We start from the raw sequence: 19151 nt of genomic DNA, 5'->3' as shown, positions 1-19151 counted from the left end.
ATTCTCATCAAGAAAGTAATGGAGGATGCCCCAATGCATCCTCAAACCTAATTACTTTGCTTAGACCTAGCCGTGTGACGGTGGCAGCCAAGTCTCCAGACTTCCACCCTGCTTCTGCTTCCCTCTCGCCTATTGCTCTGCTTCCCTCCTCTTGGCCACAACATTTCATTACCTCTGGGATATTGGTATACCATGTCACCTGCTACTGCCGATAGTGGCCATTGTTCTGTGTTATTTTCGCTGCAGTGATGCTCCTTGCAGCAGGCGTGTGCTGGTGCAACGACCACGAGTTCACGAAGAAGAAGCTTGCATACGCGGAGGAAAAGATTCATCTGCTCGCTGAGGGCCTCATGGCGGCCATGGAGGATGCACAGGCGTCTTATTCTATTTTCTTTCGCGTCATCGAGTGGCTCGCAGTGATATTAAGTTTGCATGTTTATCAATCACATATATGGACTCTTCGACTGTGGTGTTTGTGCCTCTTTGATATGGCTGAGATCGAGCTCACTGTATTTATGCAATAGATTGTGTGTGTTTGAGTGTGTAGATGGAGAGCTAGCAGTGTTATTGTACTTCATGTTGGTTTTCCATAGCGGTATATATATATATATATATATATATATATATATATATATATATATATATATATATAGGACACCTATTCTATACTCCTAGGAGGAAACTCGAATTTGAGGAAACTGTTGAACTCAAGATTGCTACCATGAGCTCATGGTAGCAATTTGAGCGTGCCACTCGAATTGCAAGCTATGAAGTGAAATTTCCTGTTGCGTTTAATTTTTCATTAGTCCACGGCCACCTCATTTCTGTACCTAGAACAATACTACTTCGATGAAATTGCCCTCAGATCATTATGCTTTCGTCGACTTGCCAAAATACCGCCGAAATACGTATAGTTGCCAAAATACCACTTCTTGCAAATAGAGCCAACTTTGTCGAGAATCAAGCGGTTCGATTCGCACGGCCTACATTTGAACACTATTTATTATGTATTGTGTAAACCATTTTGTACTTCAGGGCATCGAGGGAATGATGCATCCAGAGAGTCTGAGATAGTTCAATTACTGAAAGGAGTTTTGCAAGAGTTATACAGGAATTTCCGCGCCACAAAAAAACACTCGGTTCCGAAAAGGAGGCAAAGAATGATGCTGGGATACAAGGAATTCATCGGACGCCAAACCAATGTATCATGAGGGATAGATTGCATTTTTGCAAAGCTCTAGTCAATCTTACTCTCTCTTTACATCACTGTGTGCATCATATAGGGTGAGCCCCAGCTGCGCCACAAGAACAGTGACATTATGAACTCTGCAGCAACTTGCTAAGAGAACAAAGTAGTCAAATAGCCGATACTTGCCATCACCATGTCGAATGTAACCATCTCAGCTCGTCCATTTTTGATGGTCCTCTGAATTGGGCTGCGTAATATGCTCCGAGTGCATCTTTACCAAGAGATCAGTTAGCTGTTCTTCCAGGTCATCCTCCTTGCTGTTCCTGCTCACGGTCCTCCTCCCGTTGCTTGTGACCATCACTACTGTATCTTTGTAGTTTGCTAGCTCGTTTGCAACCACGACGTTCATACCATACTTTTTCAAAGCCGTCTCTGCCTTCTGCAGAAGAATATTGGGATCTGTCTCGAGCTGCAGCGCCCAGGTATTAGGTACAATTGGCAAGGCAGATTTAGACATATGAAGGCAACGCGTACTTACTAAAGAGTTAGTGAAACGAGGGAAAATATAGAACAAACCTTGAAGGATACACAAAATGCTGAAGGAGCCCAATTTTTCCTCAGGATGAAAAGCATCTTAGGAACTTGACTGAGTTGCATGTTCAAAGGGCCACCTGCTGACTCGATTTTATGTTTAGCCTGTGAAAACATTTGTGTCAGGGAGGAATAGGAAATGTCATCGTGGTGACAAACCATTATGAATATCTAATTAAAAGTTGCAACGCCACCATAGGTATGTAATGTGCACTGATGCATGCACTTGGTTATAACTCTCTACTATGCCAATGGTTATATAAATTAATGACCGAAGATGGGATCTGGCAGAACTTTATCAGGAACAAATACTTAGGATATAAACCCTTATCACAAGTAAACTGGAAGGTTGGTGACTCTCACTTCTGGGCAGGATTGATAAGGATGGCAATTGAACTCGTGGGTTCGGGTACCCACGGGTTATGCGCTCGACGGGTCCGGTTCAGGTTCTATTTTTCGCCAACAGGTTTGACGGGTTGGGTACCCGAAATGAGTCAAGTCGACGTCAGGTTTTAGATTTCACCTGCGGGTGTCCATTGGGCCGCCCGAATTCGAGTGATCAGCCATCACCCATCAGCGCCTCAGCCTCAGCCCAGCGACGAGCGGCCCAGCCCATCCAAGTTCCACGCGGCCATGCCTCAAGTCCTCCACCGGTGAGTTCATGACTCCATCAATCCATCCAGATCCAATTCTCTGCACTCCACGTCGCCACGCGAGTACGTGTCAGCGCACGCCAAGATCCAATCGACTGCTAGACCGTCATAGCTCCACGCCTTCACCGCGTCTCGTCGTCTCCACCGTGTCTTCGACTGCTCATCATGTCATCTCCACCATGGCCGCCCCTTTTGGTTTGCATTCACCAGAGATTCGAAGCAGACTGCGTGAGGCTGGCAGGAGAGGACAGCCGATGGTAGGAGGCATGCAGGAGCCGGAGCGCGTCATGGAGAGATGTCCAAGGAAGTGAGTTACCCATCATAGCATCAGATCGATAGATCCCCTAATTTTTTTTGGAGAAACGTCTCGGTTGTGACCCCCCCCCCCCCAATTACTTGCTTTTGTTTTCACCATGTGTTTCCTTCCATGTCTCCTGCAGCATGCTGTGTTTTTTTCTCTCTTGAAACCTCTTTGTTTGCTATTTTAGTGACCTTTGTTCTCTGTTTCTCTCAAATTCCCATATCTGCGTGCTGAAAGTGAACATTCACTGTGATGGATGTGAGTAGGTCAAGAAGATCCTCCACAAAATTGATGGTAAGATCGAAAGATTTGAAGGGAGGAGTCTGCTACTTCTGCCTGCCATGGCCTTTCCTGAACAACAGCCACTCGGCACGATGATTCTTCCACCTTTCTATTCTTTCATGATTTGTAATGGATTTAGTTTAGCATCCATGTGTAAATTGTGTTCTTTTGATGATGGGCGATGAATTGATGATGGGCGATGAAGACCCTTTCTGTTGTAAGACCTGACAGGTACCCACCGGGTTTCGGGTCTCCGCTGGGTTCAGGTGCGAGGGCACTTTTCAACCCGATTAGTAATTCGGGTGCGGGTCGGGTTTTGATTTTGGGTTTCGTGGCAGGCGGGTTTTGGCTGAATCGCACCTGACCCGACTCGTTGCCATCCCTAAGGATCGATGAAGGTGAAGTGACATTTTCTTCACTTTGGTACCTTCAACGTTAAAGATGGCTCAAAAATAAGATTTTGGAGAGATATTTGGTTAAAAAATTTACCTTTGAGTAACAAATATCCTTTCTTATATAACATAGCACGAAACAAATAAGATACAACAGCCAATGTTCTTCAATCCCACCTACCAAATATATCTTTCCGTCGGGAACTAATCGGAGCAAAGTTGATAGCGTGGAACGAATTGCACCCTCGCCTTATCAACATCAATCTCATCCAAGAGCCAGATGAATTTCAGTGGAATTTGAATAAAACTGGAAAATTCTCAGTTAAAACATACTTTACAGGGCACTCATACATAATGACGAACCCAGAGTAAACAAGAAGCTTTGGAAATTAAAGATTCTTTTAGAAATAAAAATTTTCCTTTGGTACCTTCGTAAAAGGGTTCTTCTAATAAAGAATAACATAATCAAAAGATAATGGCAAGATAGTCAGAAATATTGCTTTTGTCACAAAAATGAGATGATTAAGCACCTCTTCTTTGGCAACCGATTTGCGAGATTTGCATGGTTCATAATCCAAGTGGCTTCTAATCTATACCCACAAAGAAGTGTCTCGACATGTTTGGAAACTAGCTTGGTGGGATTAGTAGTCAATGGAAATCGAAAATAATGGTAGCGGCGGCTGTTTTTTGTTGATTGTTATGGCTATGCAAAAATGATGTGGTTTTTAATAAGAAGAAAAATAATTCTCCCTTACAGGTTATTTATATATGTGCTCGGTTGCTCCATACATGAGCAGTGTTGCAGCGGCAGGAGCACCAATATATGGTGGCATCGGTATGTACTCTTATAGAGCAGACAGTTAAGAAGATTTTTACCCAGTTTGGATGGCAGTCTAGACTTTAGATTACTGCGATTTAGACTGCGAGCCGATTCTTTTGTTTATTCCTGTTGGTTTAGTCTTCTTCTTCTTTTCCTTTTTGGGTTGAGCTATACAAAAGCCGAAAGTGTACTCTTATTTGTTTGTATCACCTTGATATAGCGATAAGAGTCAATAAAGCTTCCTTTATCGAAAAAAACTGATGCATGCACTGCATTTACTAGTGCATCGAGCTTTGGATTCAAACATCTGAAAACAAAAGAGTCTGGGAGAATATGATCATGTTTCTTGGATTTAAAGTTTTCCAAGTCATTACACAAGCATAACATGAAACATGTATGAGGGACATTAATCTCCTACAGAAGGATCAGCTGAAATGACAGCACAACAAGAATTAAACAAATAAGCAAGGACACAATTTCAACAGCCTTTTGCACATAGATTCTTCAATAGTGAACTAAATGACTTGTTAAACCTTGATATTCCTCTCGAATTAATGGAGGAAGCAAATTATAAAATCATGTTTTGCTACCTATGATGTGTAGTGACAATACCAATCTAGAATCCCAACAGTCTTAACATCTTATATGCACCAGCTGCTACAATTGATTAGCTTGTTCAAATATGATGAGCGCTCAAAGACATTATCTGAAGATAGAACCTACCATGCTTTCCCATGGAACGTAGAAGTCGGAAACTGCGGCAGCAAGATAAAGCATTCCACGGTGCCCCAGGCAATTCATAGAAGTAGCTACCATCTGTAGTAACTGTTGGAAACAAGAAAAGAACAGGCATTTCAGATTCTATGTTAGTATAAAATCATTCACGAGGTTAAGCTATCATGCACTTATAGCTAAGCTTTTATTGTCTAAAACAAAAGAAGTAGAGTAACTGCTAACAAATATGATTAATGAGACTGCTTGCATCACAAAAATTTACCCAAATTGCCTTCTTTCCACCTTAAGTTCAACATAATCTGATAAAGGTATTGGAACTAAACTGTGGTGAAATCTTGAATAATACTCCAACCAATGAACCACAGGGTGCGAAATGTAATTCAGGCAGCAACAACATGTGTGTCATCTGTGAAACTGTCAATATGCTCAAGTTACTTGGAATCAGGTGATTGAAAACCAAAGAAATCTCAATCAACCAATTTTCAGCCATCAGATCATCATCTAACGGCCACAAGTTCATCTTCTCCTCTGTTTTCCTCTGTTCTATCAGTTTCTCTCTTTTCCTGACAAAGCTCGCCAGTGCCTCCTCCGCGCCACCTGGCCTCCTCTGCCTCCGGCAGCTTGCGCCAACGGATCAACAGCCGCCTCCTAACCACCTGGACTTGTCTCCCCCACCTCCTACCCCACCCAACGCCGGCTCACTCACCCGCGGCTCCGGTGTCGCCACTGCCGCCTTGCCGCACCGCCCGACCACTTCCCACCGCCGCTTCCCCCGCCTCCCTCTAAGCCCGGAGGCACCGGTAAACCCCCCGGAAACTAACACCTGAACCCTAACCTCTACAGCGGCCGACGACGAGTGAAGCCGTCGACTGAAATCTTTGTGATTTCAGTCAACTGAAGATTAGACATTCCGAAAAATTATATGTAGCAACATGTACTGGTAAGAAAAGGTGTGCAATACCTGAAGGTACTCGAAAATCGTAGTGAAAGGAAGTTTAAGGAGAAGGCCTTCATCAATTGCCTGCAATCATGAATACAAGCCACGGTCATGGTACCATATCAATCTGACTTACAGCTAATGCATCAGAGGAAAAAGTAGCATACAAATAGAGGTGCATGTATATATACCTTGCGATAATTGCTAATCGCTGCCTTGACCACCGTGGAATGAGATTGTGGAACTGAGATGTATAACACAGATAAAAACAGATGTTTCAAAAGTGGGATACAGATATTCATTTAGAGATTACTTGAAACTATTGTAAAAGAATGAGGTGAGAAGGTTGAAAAGGAGATAAACTAAGTAGGCAAGCAACATACAACCATACAGGTAAGGGGCAACAGTGGCCAGACCAGACAGATTTGGCTCAGTTTGCATGACATACATAATTCAGGATTGCAATCCCCAAACCTTGGATCTCAGAGTCTTCACCGAGCTCAAAAAAATCGAGAAATGAATCCTCTGGAAGAAATCTACAGTAAGGCTGCTTGCTCCCACTGCAAAGAGGCGCTGGTGTCACAACTTCCAGACATTCTGGCATTCAGAACTGAAATAGAACAGCTTGCAGCTAACAACACCAAGCATTCTGTGACATTTGGCACTGAGGACTTCACAAGTCCAGCATAGCTACATTATGGAAAATAATTACACAGCCAATTTCAGCGAAAATTTCGAGCATGTAGCTACTTCAACTCCACCCCAATCAATACAAATTTTCAGGCTCGAAGGGCTCACCGGCGATGGATGAAGATGACAGCGTAGCCGGCCTTGAGAAAATACCTGCATTTACCCAAGGGATGAAGAGAACAGCTCTACAGCAAGCAGGTCAGTAACAAGTAGAGAAGAGGGCGTGATTTGTATAAGTACTCGGTGGAGGCCGCCCCCCGCTGGCCGGAGCTGAAATTATCGATGTATCGCACGCAGCGCTGCTCCAGGGGCACCGTCGTGCCGCCGGAGGTGACGCACACCACTCCGCCGCTCCCTGCAGCAGTGCAGCACGCGATCAGGGTCAGGAGCAGCGCATCGAAATCTGATTTTTTTCCCCCCACCAACCGGAGCCGGGCCGCGCCGCGGCGGGAGCAGACGAACCGAAGAGATGGAAGCAGGGATGAGGGGTCACTTGCCGGTGGAGTGGCGGGCGACGAAGGCGGCCAGGCTGGCGGCGACGCGGCCGCGGTCGCGGAGTGGCGGCGCGGCGCGGAAGAAGGCCGCCGCCTCCTGCGCCGCGCTGTTTGGATCCACGTCCATGGCTTCGGCTCTCTTCTGGTCCTTCTCTTTTCCTCAAAAAGATATTTTTGTGTGGAAATTTAAGGAGAAAAATGAGTGTGAGTGTGATGGGACTGCATTAAATAGCAGCGAGGCGAAGCTCTTTCGCTTCCATTTTTGTGTGGGAGAGATCGAGATCGAAGATGATCCACGACTTGGTGGAACAAAAAAAAACATGGAAAATGCGGTTGAAAATGCAGAATTGAAAAATAAAAAAGGATCCGGATTAGGATCGGGGGTTTGAACCCGACGTGAATCGAACACGCAACCTTCTGATCTGGAGTCAGACGCGCTACCATTGCGCCACGGATCCCGCTGTGCTTACATTAAGTATGTAAATCCATAATACAATTTTTCTACCTCTGTTAGAATACGCAGGCTCTTTGCATACTTTCTGCGTTTCAAACATGGCTTAGCCATGATAAGAGAAACGCCCAAATATGCATGTTCCTAGCTTCGACCTTATAACAAGTTTCTTCAAGTTAGCTTCATACGTTTATGCTACTCTAGAGTCACTTGTAAGTTTTTCAACTAGTTGAACAATGTGCAATACGACGTATTTAAAAATATGGTGTTGAATATAAATAGTTCAAAACATATTGTTTCTGAATGAGCCTTAATCCTCTTAGAGTCGTAGTTGACCTTCCCGTCGTCATGTGCCACTGGTTCCAATCATGCAAGAAGTTGGACAACACCACCATTGGATGCGATGAGGCAAGAGCATTGTCACCCGAATAGACTCATTGTAATTGGCACGGGCTTCCACGAGTGATCCAACAAATTATTCAAGGTCAAACATAAGTCTCATCGTCTAACTCTTTACATTTCCATGGCAAAGACACAAATGGCCATTTTACACCCATTTCCCTATCCACAACAATATTATCTTCTTTTCTCCGTTTGCTACCTTCTTGAAGGCCGGATGAGGCTGCCATGTGGAAATAGGCTGCCACAACGATTTTGGAAGCAATGCTTGACATAGTCGAGCACACACGAGTGAGAGCCGAAAGGGGAGACTAACCTAGTGACCACACATGGCATCATTTTTTTGTCAGAGGAGGTAAAAGAGCATGCAATCGACTAACTGAAACTTTGGGAAGTATAGTGGCCAATTGTCAAAGACTCCGAATCTCTAAGTATCCTTTCCCGCCAAAGTCAAAGTACACCTCCACTGTAGAAACACACCCACTACATGCGCACCATGCAGATTCTCCATCCAGTCACGGAGACGGATTTTGCTGCTACCCACCTCCACCTGTCGCTTAAACCCCCGTTCACCTATGTCTCCCCAAAATCCCCAAAACTCTCGCCTCTCCTTCCGCTCCACCCCCACCTTCTTCATCTCTTGCCCCTTCAGCCTTCCCCATAGGCCCTCCCCGCCTTGCACTCGAGCCCTAATGCTCCTACCCACCACATCCCACCATGAGCTCTAGCCGTGCCTCCTGCGTCCATCCACTCTGCTCGCGTGTTTCACTTCTCACAAGATGATGCCCTATGGCTTCGGTCTTGGCGGGGGTGGCAAAGCCATTGTGGAGCAGAGAGGAGTCAGGTCTAAGCTAAGGCGGTTCGTGGGGTCTATGGCAGCGTTGGCATTGTTGCTTCGGTGCCCCAGCTTAGTGCCACCGTGGTTCTCATCGTCACCCTTCTGCTACCACCACCACTGCCACCGTCGCCGCTCCTCGCCGCCTCTAACGTTGTCCAAATGCAAGAGGTAGAATGAAAGATTTTTTTTATTTTCTATTATGTCATGTTGAGCCTTTCGATGTTCGTTTTGGCCTTTAAGGGGTTGTTGAAATGTCACCTTCGAAGAATGGAAAGAGGATGTTATCGAGGTGGTTCTTATCTATGTCAGAAATTATATGTGTGCTGTTCTAGGTGTGAGGGTGATGTTTTGGTTAATGTCTAGGTGGATTTGCATTTGCAATGTTGTTGTCACTATGATTAAGATTGTCTTAGGAGGCATGTCCTTTTGATTCGAACTAATTAGGCCCATGTCTTGGTTAATAGAAATACAATCTTTATCAATTGTTTAGAGGTTTTGCTGATCAATGGTAGTTATGTTAGACAAGGGAACATGGTGTCACGTTCTATAGCCTATGACTGTTTGAACATGTCCATGCACTACATGATAATAGTGGTCCACTCAAGCTTATCATCCAATGGCAGACGCAGGGGTGAAGTGTAGAGGGGCCTCTCATGTTCTTCCTCCTCCTCTACCTCCTCTCCCTCTTCTTCTTCCTTCTTCCTCCTCCTCCTTCTCCTCCTCCACCTCTTTCTTTTAATGGCATTGCAGCCAGTAGGGGCTTGAGCCCCCTCAGCCTCCCAGTGGATTTGCCCCTGATGTCATCGTAGCTTGGAGCGATTCGCACTCTCCAAAATGTTCTCCTTTAATCGTCTTGCAGTACTTAGGAATTTCACATTGCTTTGGTGCTTTCTAATTTTGCTAATGTTTCCGGCTAACCGGCAAGACTATTCTCATAGCTCAGACATGGGAGTTAGAGAAAATGATATTTTCAAAGATTAGACTATATGCCAACTTAAATATGCAAACTAGCACACAAGAATGGGTGGAGGAGAGCAAAAGGCTATTTTATCTCAGAATCATCAATAATGTCACAAATAACATCTACAAGGGTACACTCCTCTACGGGCTAGATATCTACATCATGAACTTTCAAAAGATCACATTGGTTTAAACTACCCTTCCTTACGTAATCTAAGAGAACATGTATCATCTGAGTCAATTGTAAATAAACATGACAATAGGGAACTGATCAAACATAGTATGATAAATCAGCATGCACAATCAGTGTCAGCCCCAATAAGTGTTGTTAATACTAGCATCAAACGATTGAGCATGCCTAGTGGCTCTAAGGTGGAGATTTCCTGGTGTGATTGTCCGACAGAGGATCCTTTGCTTGATATCTCTAATACGGATGTGACTTTGGAGCTTGATGATAAGGCTCATGATGGCGATGACGAAAAGGTGCATAAACTCATAGCTAAAAAGGTGGTTGTCCCAACTAAAGCATCTTTCTCCAAGAAATCTGCAAATGCATGGAATGCACTTGCTGGCATCTACAATAAAGTTTTGGTAGTTGACAATATCGAGTCAGCTAGGAGTGTTGTTCAATTGCTTACTACAAAGTACAAGAGCTTTATTCATGCATGAAACATAGAGGTAAAAGAAAAAACCTACTTGATTTATTTGCTTTCCTATAGAGTGGTTGTGTTGTTCATCCTTATTTGCCGAGGCGCACCATTTGTTTCACAAAGACCAAAATATTCAATTGTTTATAAGTATTATGTTTAGTTGAGTACTTATAGGGGTTCAAAGAGGATCTTTATTGGAAAAGAGGGTTGATTCTCACCGCTAATGCCGTGTGAAAGGTTACAGAAACCCTAAGGCATGCCAAACTGACATACAAAATAAGATGGGTCCTATGGGCCTCACCTTGTGTAGGTGCCACGCAGCACAGTGGGTGCCACGTGGCAGCTCCCTATTCTGGGTTGCGTGGTCTAGGTCTTTTTAGTAGGCCTTGACAATACCTTCTTTGTGCTGTTGGTCCTCCAAAATATCTTCTCTTTGCTGGAAATCTTCCAGAATTTCTTCATCGTGTCGATTTCTCAAGATTTCTGCATTTTTACACAATCGAACACAAAACACTATATGTCACAAAATGGGGTTAACATTTAGATGCCAAGTGATATTTATGATAAAATAATGATAATATATTTACTATTTTAATGTAAAAGATGTACATAACTAGCCTCATCAACACTCTCCACACTCAGATCTTGCTTGGTCTCGAGTAAGTTGATTGAAACAACAAAAGGATTGCATGAAAGCAAATGATGAAGAATGCCAAAATCCATTTTATTAAATCACACGAAAACTCATTGCCCAAATAATAAAAAACTTCTCATCTAAAAGCTGCTTTATGACTTCCACAAATAAATTCTCAAAAGTCAAACTTCTCATAGAGAATGCATGTTTTCAAAACTAGCACTTGTCTTTTTTACTAAAATAGATCCTCGGCTTTGAGGATTACATACTATCCATCTCTATCAAAGTTTTACTTTTAAGTCAAAGTATTTAAAACACTCACCCACCCCTATATGTTGTAAGCTTTATAAGGATATTAATGGGAACAATATACTAGTGCCCGGATTTTATCAAGTCAAGAAAGGATATGACAATTGGGTTTAAAAACTCTCGTCAAAATGGTCACTTGAAAAAAGAGACAGTTTCAAGAAAGGAAACACACTTTTTTTAGAAAGGTTGGCATGTACAAATGGCATTAAGTGATCTCAGGGCACAAGTGATGTCTCTGCTATCAGATTGCACATGGTTGGAAAAGAGTTTTGGGCTTTTGATAACAACTTTACTTACTTTCAGCACTTCTTGTTGACATAACTCCCCCACACTCATTCTTGGGAGTATTCTTGGATAACCTTGAATTCATTTTATTGAATATTTTTTCCTTCAACACTTGAAAAATAGCTTCATCCACTCTAATTGTTTCATCTTGTAGGATGCCATGGCACCTTTCTCCACTTTGATTTGTATAAACCTTGCTTAATTTGTTATCAACGAGCCTTTTAATTCTCCAAATTTGGCCAAAGAAAACTTTTGCTTGCAATAGGTTGTATCAAGGAATGGATTTTCGTCAAAGATATTTATATGGCTATGGAGGGGAAAATTCAATGAAGTTTTGCACTTATTCCAGTGTAAAACAGGCAATGCTGAACTAAAAAGGCAAGAAGTCAAGAAAGCTACGTAAAAAGTGATCAACATCAAAGAACTCTATGTTAAAGCGGGTACAAGCTTGGCAAGATTCACCAAGCAAAAAGAATGCATATAGGTAGCTTGAATATAATAATATGGCTATGTGGTAGGATAAAACTCAAAACATTTGATAGAGGGATTGTTCACTAAAAGCTGAGGTTTTTAGCATATAAGCGTAATAAAATTAAAATCCACAAGGTGCAAGTTCTTACTAACAATAATCCAAAATAAGATAAATTCAACAATCGACCATTTACCATGGGTCAAAAACAAAATTCAAAAAATAAGCATGCTTTGCATAAAAAGGGGCATTAATATTCATTATTTAGCAAAAGGACCATAATGACACTCTAAAACACGCTGAATGATCACATTAACATCACGATAGAGATAGAATCTTGCAATGCTCTCACCTAATGATCCCCTAGATAGGATAATGGCATACACAAAAATATTATCAAGGTAACTATTGAAAACCTACCACTGCTTCTTCACACACTAACCTTAACTACACAAACACAAATGACAAAAATTAAACCTTTCCCAAAAGCAAAAGGAGAAGCTTTCCACTAAAATTATCTAAACCTATAGAAAAGATAAAGAAGCAGCACACACTCCCCCCCCCCACCCCACATTCAAACCGTACAATAACCTTGTTGTAAACAAAAAGAAGAAGAATGTGTTGTTACTTGAGCTGCTCTTGTCTTCAAGGTATCATCCTGTTACAGTGAAGGGTTGCCATAATCTTTCTCACATTGCTTTGAATGAAGTAGAAGTCTTTGTCCTCCTGGCGGCGTATGGACGCCATCTCTTGCTGCACTCTCTTCAAGTTCTCGTCAATTTCCTGCACGATAATATTATTGTATGCAATATTATTGCGTTAATGGGGACAACAGTTTATGGCACCTTCAGGATGCTCCACCTAGAATTAACTAGATGCAGCTAAAAAAAGTTTGGGCAAAGAAAAAGATTAGCTACCGGAGCACGCGGCCGTGGTCGGGTCTAGAACATTTAATGATGTTGTTGGCACTTTACTTAACTAGATATTAGCATGATTAAAGTACTTTGACAAATATAATAATGTTGTTGGCACTTTACTCAACTAGATACTTAAAGATTTATAGTAAATCAAAGTTTAAATAGTAAGATAAAATTGATAAGTATTTTTAAACGGAGAGAGTACATGATTTTCTTCTTCGACCATTTTCGTTTTGAACGGGCAACTTTACTAGGTAATTGATCCGCAAAGCTCACCAGAAAGGTGGCCCACAAACTACCATGTTCTGGGCCCATCAAGGCCCGGCCCACCTGCACTCCGTACACCGAACCGAATGACGTCACGCCAGCCACCCGCATCAACGAACTGCTTCCTCCTCCATCCTCCTCGTCGCCGTCCTCCTCGTCCCCAATCGACTCGTGTTCCGATTGGAGCGGAGGGGAGGGCACATCCAGACTCCGAATCGATCTCGTTCCCCGGTGAGCACCCCTTACTTGCTCCGGTTGAATCTTTCAACGCGTCAACCGAGGAAACAAATCCAAATCTTTCTTCCTCTCCATCAGTCCGTAGCGGATTGGGCAGCTTGGTGGTGGTTTGCTGCTAATCCAATCCATCCATCAATCCGTGCCCCTGGTTCGGTTGAATCTCGTCTTCCTCGTCGTCTCTGGCCGCGCAAGATCGATTGAATTCTTCCTCTGGTGCGGCCGCGGGCGCGGTTAATTCTGCAATTTGCCAACAAAAAAGAAAGAAAGAAGTTGAGAATTCCCTGGCTATAGCAAGCAGTTGTTTGTTTTGGCAGGGAGAGGATGGAGTTTGCAAGGAAGCCTCTGAGCTTGGTGGAGCTCTGCGTCCGGACGGTCATCGACAACCTCCGGTACGTTGGCAGCGTCGACGGCGTCGAGATCGAACTGCTCAAGCGCATCCTGCCTCACTGCACGCTGGAGCAGATCACCCGCATAGAGAGCCTCACCGAGGTACTGATTGGATAGGAGTTTACTCTTCATCTTGGTAGCCCTGCAAATTGTTCCTTGGGAGGTTAGATTGTCACTGTCTATATTTGTGTCGCCTGCTTGGGAACAGATGGATCTTAGCCCGGTCACGGATGCGCTGTGGAAGCGATTCTATCAGCGGCAATTCGGCGAGGACCATATGAACCATGTCATCAAGAGGATGAAGCACAGCGGAGTGCATTACAAATGGAAGGATCTCTTCAGGGTAAAATACTATTCTTTCTTTGTTTTTTCATTCTTTTGGTTGGCTTGCAGGATCTGTAAATGGTCAGCGAGTGAATTTGAGGAGAAATTAGTATGAGAGTTGCCACTACTTTTTTCAGCAAAGCTAACAATACAATTGGCTAGAGCTTTCCTCAAAAAGGATAAATTGGTTAGATATTAGAGGCTACATTACATATGTATTTAACTGTTCATAACTTGTGTCTGGGGGCTTTATAACTAAAATAGATTACCTTTATCCCATAGTAAATTCGTACCTATAATTTTTCAGGCAAAAACAGAAAAGCAGAAGGAAATTGAAGATATGATGGTCGAGAAATTCACAAAGAAGTTTCAGGCAGAGAAAGCTGGTAAGTAGATTTTATCATGGAGTTAATACTTGTGTGTTGGATTACTTGGATATGGATATGACTACTGCGCTAGAAAATAATAATGGTTTAACTGATGGCCATGGGCATACTTCATTGGCTACAGGCAAAAAAATTTGCCATATCTACTGCAATTGTTGATACAGAATTGCAATATGCATTTAATTCTTGGAACAGGAACTCAACATATTAATTTCAGCAATTATGCCATCTTTAGTTCTTCTGGTGGAATAGTTTGGGGAAGTTTGTGTGTGTTTATATACATATTCTACACCTAGCACCCAACCAGACCCCTCCAGCCCACCCGCACCACACCCGTCCGTTCGGCCCAACCTGCCCGCGCGCAGTTGAGCGCGCCGCTTGAACCCGCACACCTGTGCGCCCGCGCAAGCCCAGTAAGTGTCGGTAGTTTTCTAATACTACTGACACTATTGAACAAATTATTGGACACTACTGAGTACTACTGGACTATTGAACACTACTGGGCACCCAGTACGTCCAGTAATTTAGTGTTCAGTAGTTCTGAGTCATAGTACTAACACTACTGATACTACTGTCAACTACTGATACTACTGTCAACTACTGACAACTACTAACATTACTGACATAAACTACTGAACAATTTTACTATAACTTGAAACTACTAAATATTGAACTACTAACACTACTGAACAATTTTCAGTAGTTATCCAGCTACTGAACAACAAACTACTAACAACTACTGAAGAATTACTGGATGACAACTACTAAACACTACTAAAGAATTACTGAATGATAGCTACTAGACAACTACTGAGCGGATGGCACAGGATGAGCAGCATGTGGCGAGCGCGGTGCGGGCACACGCGATGCGAGCGGTGCGGGGAGGGGGGCTGAGGCGCACGACCATGTGGCTAGGTGCGGTTGGCGCGTGGTCATGTGGCGCGGCATGGAGTGGCTCAGCGGGCGGGCGCGTGCGCGCGGCTGGGCTGAGCCAATACATATATATACATATATGTTAGTGATATTATTCTACACCTAGGACCCAACCCACCCGACTGAACCCGCCACATGTCTCCCCCGCCACGCCCTCCTGCGCGCCGCCCCCGGTCGCCTTGGGCCTGGCCGCCGCACCCCGCCCCCGGCCCCTGGCCGCCGCAGCCTCGACCCTCCTCCGCCTGCATCAACTACTGACAACTATTGACACTACTAAATAAACTACTGGCACAACTGACAACTACTGGCACTACTGAAAAAACTACTGACAACTACTAACACTACTGACACACTTATTGAATAATTTACTACGAATTGTAAGTATTGACACTACTGAATAGCGACGACTACTGACACCACTGAACAGTTTGTCAATGACGTGAAACTACTAACATATTGAAAAACTACTAAACATTACTTAGCGGAAAATACTGAACAAAACTACTGACATACTGAAGCATCTGAATCATAAAAAATATTAAAGATTTACTGAGCGACAACTACTACTAAAAAACTACTGAACAGTACTGAGCAGGAACTACTTAAAAACTACTGGAAAACTACTGAACACTACTGAGCACCGCGACACATGACGAGTGACACGTGAGGACACGCCACGTGGCACAGGGGCGCGCGCTGGTCGGGTAGCGCGCTGCTGACGTGGACACGTGTGCGCGGGGCGCACGCAAACTGGGCGCAACCACGTGGCGTGGGGGGACGCGCGGATCGCACAGGCGCGTGGCTGGGCGGAAGCGCGCCTGGCACAACTAGATGGGCTAGGCTGAGCCGGGGTGTAGAATAGTATAAGAGCATATTTATATATACACCCCAGGTGTGTGTGTGTGTGTGTGTGTGTGTGTATATATATATATATATTACATGTCTAGGCTCAACTCTAATTACTGTTGCGTCACCCCAGTTATAATTAAAAAATAGTAGAGTATAGTTACATTCCACAAAGATAGGGAGTTATAACCAGACATAAAAAAAAATTTGAGTTGTAATTGCGTTATGGATGAACGTAACTCTAACGAATTTCTTGCCTAATGATGCACAATCTAAGGAATACGATTGTAATCGTGGTACAATCTAAAACGTAACTCGTTAGCTTCTCGTGTTGCAATTATATACTTTTAGACACACGGTTGTAACTGGTCTACCTAGTGGATTGTAACTGACAGTACGTCTAGACGTATAATAGACTCGTTGTGTGTGCATATATATATATATATATATATATATATATATATATATATATATATATATATATTATATGTCTAGCCTTAACTCTAGTTGCTGTTGCGCCACCCCCAATTACAATCTAAAAAATAGTAGAGTTGCAATCCGCAAGACAACGAGTTACAACCAAACGTAAATGAATAAAAAATTTGAGTTGCAATTGCGTTATTGATGAACGTAACTCCTAACGAATTCCTTGCATAATGATGTACAACCTAAGGAACACGATTGTAATCGTAATACAATCTAAAATGTAATTTGTTAGCTTCTTGTTGGAACACGATTGTAATCGTGGTGCAATTTAAAACGTAATTTGTTAGCTTCTCGTGTTGCAATTATATACTTCTGAACACGCGATTGTAACTGGTTTACCTAGCAGATTGTAACTGGCAGTTGTTTGAGTTGTAACCGGAAGGTGTCATAACAGTAAACTACAATGTGGCTAGATGCAGAATAGACTTGTCGTGTGTGTATATATATATATGTATTAGTCCCTTAATGTGGCTAGATGCAGAATAGACTTGTCGTGTGTGTATATATATATATGTATTAGTCCCTTGATACCGTGAATAAATTTGTAAGTTGAGCACTTGATCTTGATGTTTGAAAGCATAATACTACATTCACACCCTGTTCAGCTTGTTGCAAGGTTTGACTCTGGAATCAGGGCGTGGAGGTCAGGACCACACGAGCCTCCCTCTGCCCTACTGCAGCCTCCTGCCGCTACTCGACTCCATTTTCCTGATCTTCTCCCAAATCCCGTCGCCTTTGCATGGGATCACTGCCTCCATAAGCTTTCTCCTGTAGATCTCTTTTGGCTGCTTTGGTGGCGAGCAAGGAGGACCTTAGGGAGCTGATGTGGGAGCATTGGCTCCAGGTGGTGGCCATGGTGGCCTTCCTTGTCCTCATCATCATCATTGCCGCTGCCACCACCGATCTCTCCCGTTGCAGCTGAGGGACCTTGCCGTGGTCTCATTCTGGCTGCTGCTTCTCTCCACTCGGCTCTGTATCGTCACCGTGGCTTTGCTTCTCTGGATTGGCAAGTGGGGCAAAAGAAGAATTTCTGGAGATTTGGCTGCAAGTACTCTGAACTTTTGATCTATTTCTTGAGCTCAACTGATTTTTTTTTTCTAACAAAACAAAAAAATCTCTCATTCTAGAGGTCATCTAAATACAAAAGGAGGGATCTGAACCACCATCATGAATCGGTTTCAGCTCTTGTGACCAAACGGAGAATTCTTGTAAGCTCAACTTATAGGAGAAATCTGACTGCATGTGTTTCAATGTGCCATATAAGACCGAGTACATAACTTGACCAACTTAGCCCAACTTGAATTGGAGAGTACACATTGCATATGCAAGTCTTGACTTTTGAGCGTTCATTATCAATACAATTCTAGCACTAATATGTTTTTTCCTCCCATTTTTGCAGAGAAACAAAGCAAACAAATTAAACTTTGTACAAAGGTGCCACCAAGCAGCAAAAGAAGTTTCTTCGGAGGTAATTTCCTGTCACTGTTTCTGCTGAATTTTGGTGTGCAACTTTATTCTTTTCAGCACTTATCTAAGATCCAAGTCTTCACAGGAGGTGGACCTAGCAACCTGTCAAATTCCAACTACAAGAGCCCTATACTGAAAAAAGCTAGGATAGAGGTTAACAGGTAATTGTTACTCTTGGAATTATGATCGTAAAATGAAATAACTATTTATGATACTATATCTAATTCTGTTTTACAGTAGAGCAAGAATGCAAGCTGCTATCCAAAAGAATAGTCTTGCAAGGTCATCTCAACCAGCAAGGATGACCTCTCTCAGTGGGCAGCCAATGAGGACAACGACCATTCATAGACCCAATTCAACAATCACCATCACCAAACCGACTGGTGCAAACAGGCAAATTCAGAACAGCAGACACAAATTCTAGAAAATGGTTTGCTGCGACATCTCGGGAGCTCAATAGCTCATGTGGCTTCTTGCAGAAAGTATCTCCTTTGTACAAGTGTGCTGCCATTTCATGAAGTCCTTGTGCCCTGGGACACAGCCTTTCTTTGGTTTTTGCCCTAGCTGAGCACTTGCAGTTGTATCTTAAAGGAGTAACCATTTGGCAAAGGAGAAACACACAAATTGTACCATAAGTACATTATCAATATTTGTAACAACCATTTACTTATTAAAGAAAAAAGCATGTTTCGTGGTTGGCTCTTCTTATCTGATTATGGTTCATGAAATGTTATGGGGAGTAACAAAAGTTGATAACAATGAACCATAGAATGTCAAGGGCGACAAAGAACCATAGAATGTGCAGCCCTAACATTGGTGTCT

The 19151-nt window shown here is 43.1% G+C and overlaps 2 protein-coding genes and 1 non-coding gene across 8 annotated transcripts; 1 reads left to right on the top strand and 2 right to left on the bottom strand.

Moving 5' to 3' along the window:
- Positions 1-1172: 1172 nt before the first annotated feature.
- On the bottom strand, positions 1173-7510 carry LOC133898467 (phosphopantothenate--cysteine ligase 2-like). Its single transcript, XM_062339177.1, has 9 exons — positions 7084-7510; positions 6831-6941; positions 6699-6743; positions 6375-6460; positions 6092-6144; positions 5925-5984; positions 4952-5053; positions 1766-1885; positions 1173-1658 (listed from the first exon to the last, which is right to left on the bottom strand). The coding sequence occupies exons 1-9, from the start codon at positions 7209-7211 to the stop codon at positions 1401-1403; spliced, it is 963 nt and encodes a 320-aa protein (XP_062195161.1). The 5' UTR covers positions 7212-7510; the 3' UTR covers positions 1173-1400.
- TRNAW-CCA (transfer RNA tryptophan (anticodon CCA)) lies at positions 7471-7542 on the bottom strand. The gene has a single exon. It is a non-coding gene; the product is annotated as a tRNA-Trp (tRNA).
- Positions 7543-13348: 5806 nt separating this feature from the next.
- On the top strand, positions 13349-19037 carry LOC133898466 (uncharacterized). Of its 6 annotated transcripts, XM_062339174.1 has the most exons (8): positions 13368-13494; positions 13579-13713; positions 13815-13989; positions 14096-14230; positions 14519-14597; positions 18262-18330; positions 18415-18490; positions 18567-19037. In XM_062339174.1, exons 3-8 carry the CDS (start codon positions 13822-13824, stop codon positions 18751-18753), a joined length of 714 nt encoding a protein of 237 aa, XP_062195158.1. In that variant the 5' UTR covers positions 13368-13494; positions 13579-13713; positions 13815-13821; the 3' UTR covers positions 18754-19037. The 6 variants fall into 6 exon arrangements, with proteins under 6 accessions (XP_062195155.1, XP_062195158.1, XP_062195160.1 ...); XM_062339171.1 differs by lacking the exon at positions 13579-13713 and having other exon boundaries at positions 13349-13494; XM_062339176.1 differs by having other exon boundaries at positions 13373-13713; positions 18570-19037.
- The last annotated feature ends 114 nt before the right edge of the window (positions 19038-19151 follow it).

This window comes from Phragmites australis, chromosome 18, assembly GCF_958298935.1.
Source record: "Phragmites australis chromosome 18, lpPhrAust1.1, whole genome shotgun sequence".
Lineage (NCBI taxonomy): Eukaryota > Viridiplantae > Streptophyta > Magnoliopsida > Poales > Poaceae > Phragmites > Phragmites australis.
This window is presented reverse-complemented; position numbering and strand designations above follow the sequence as displayed.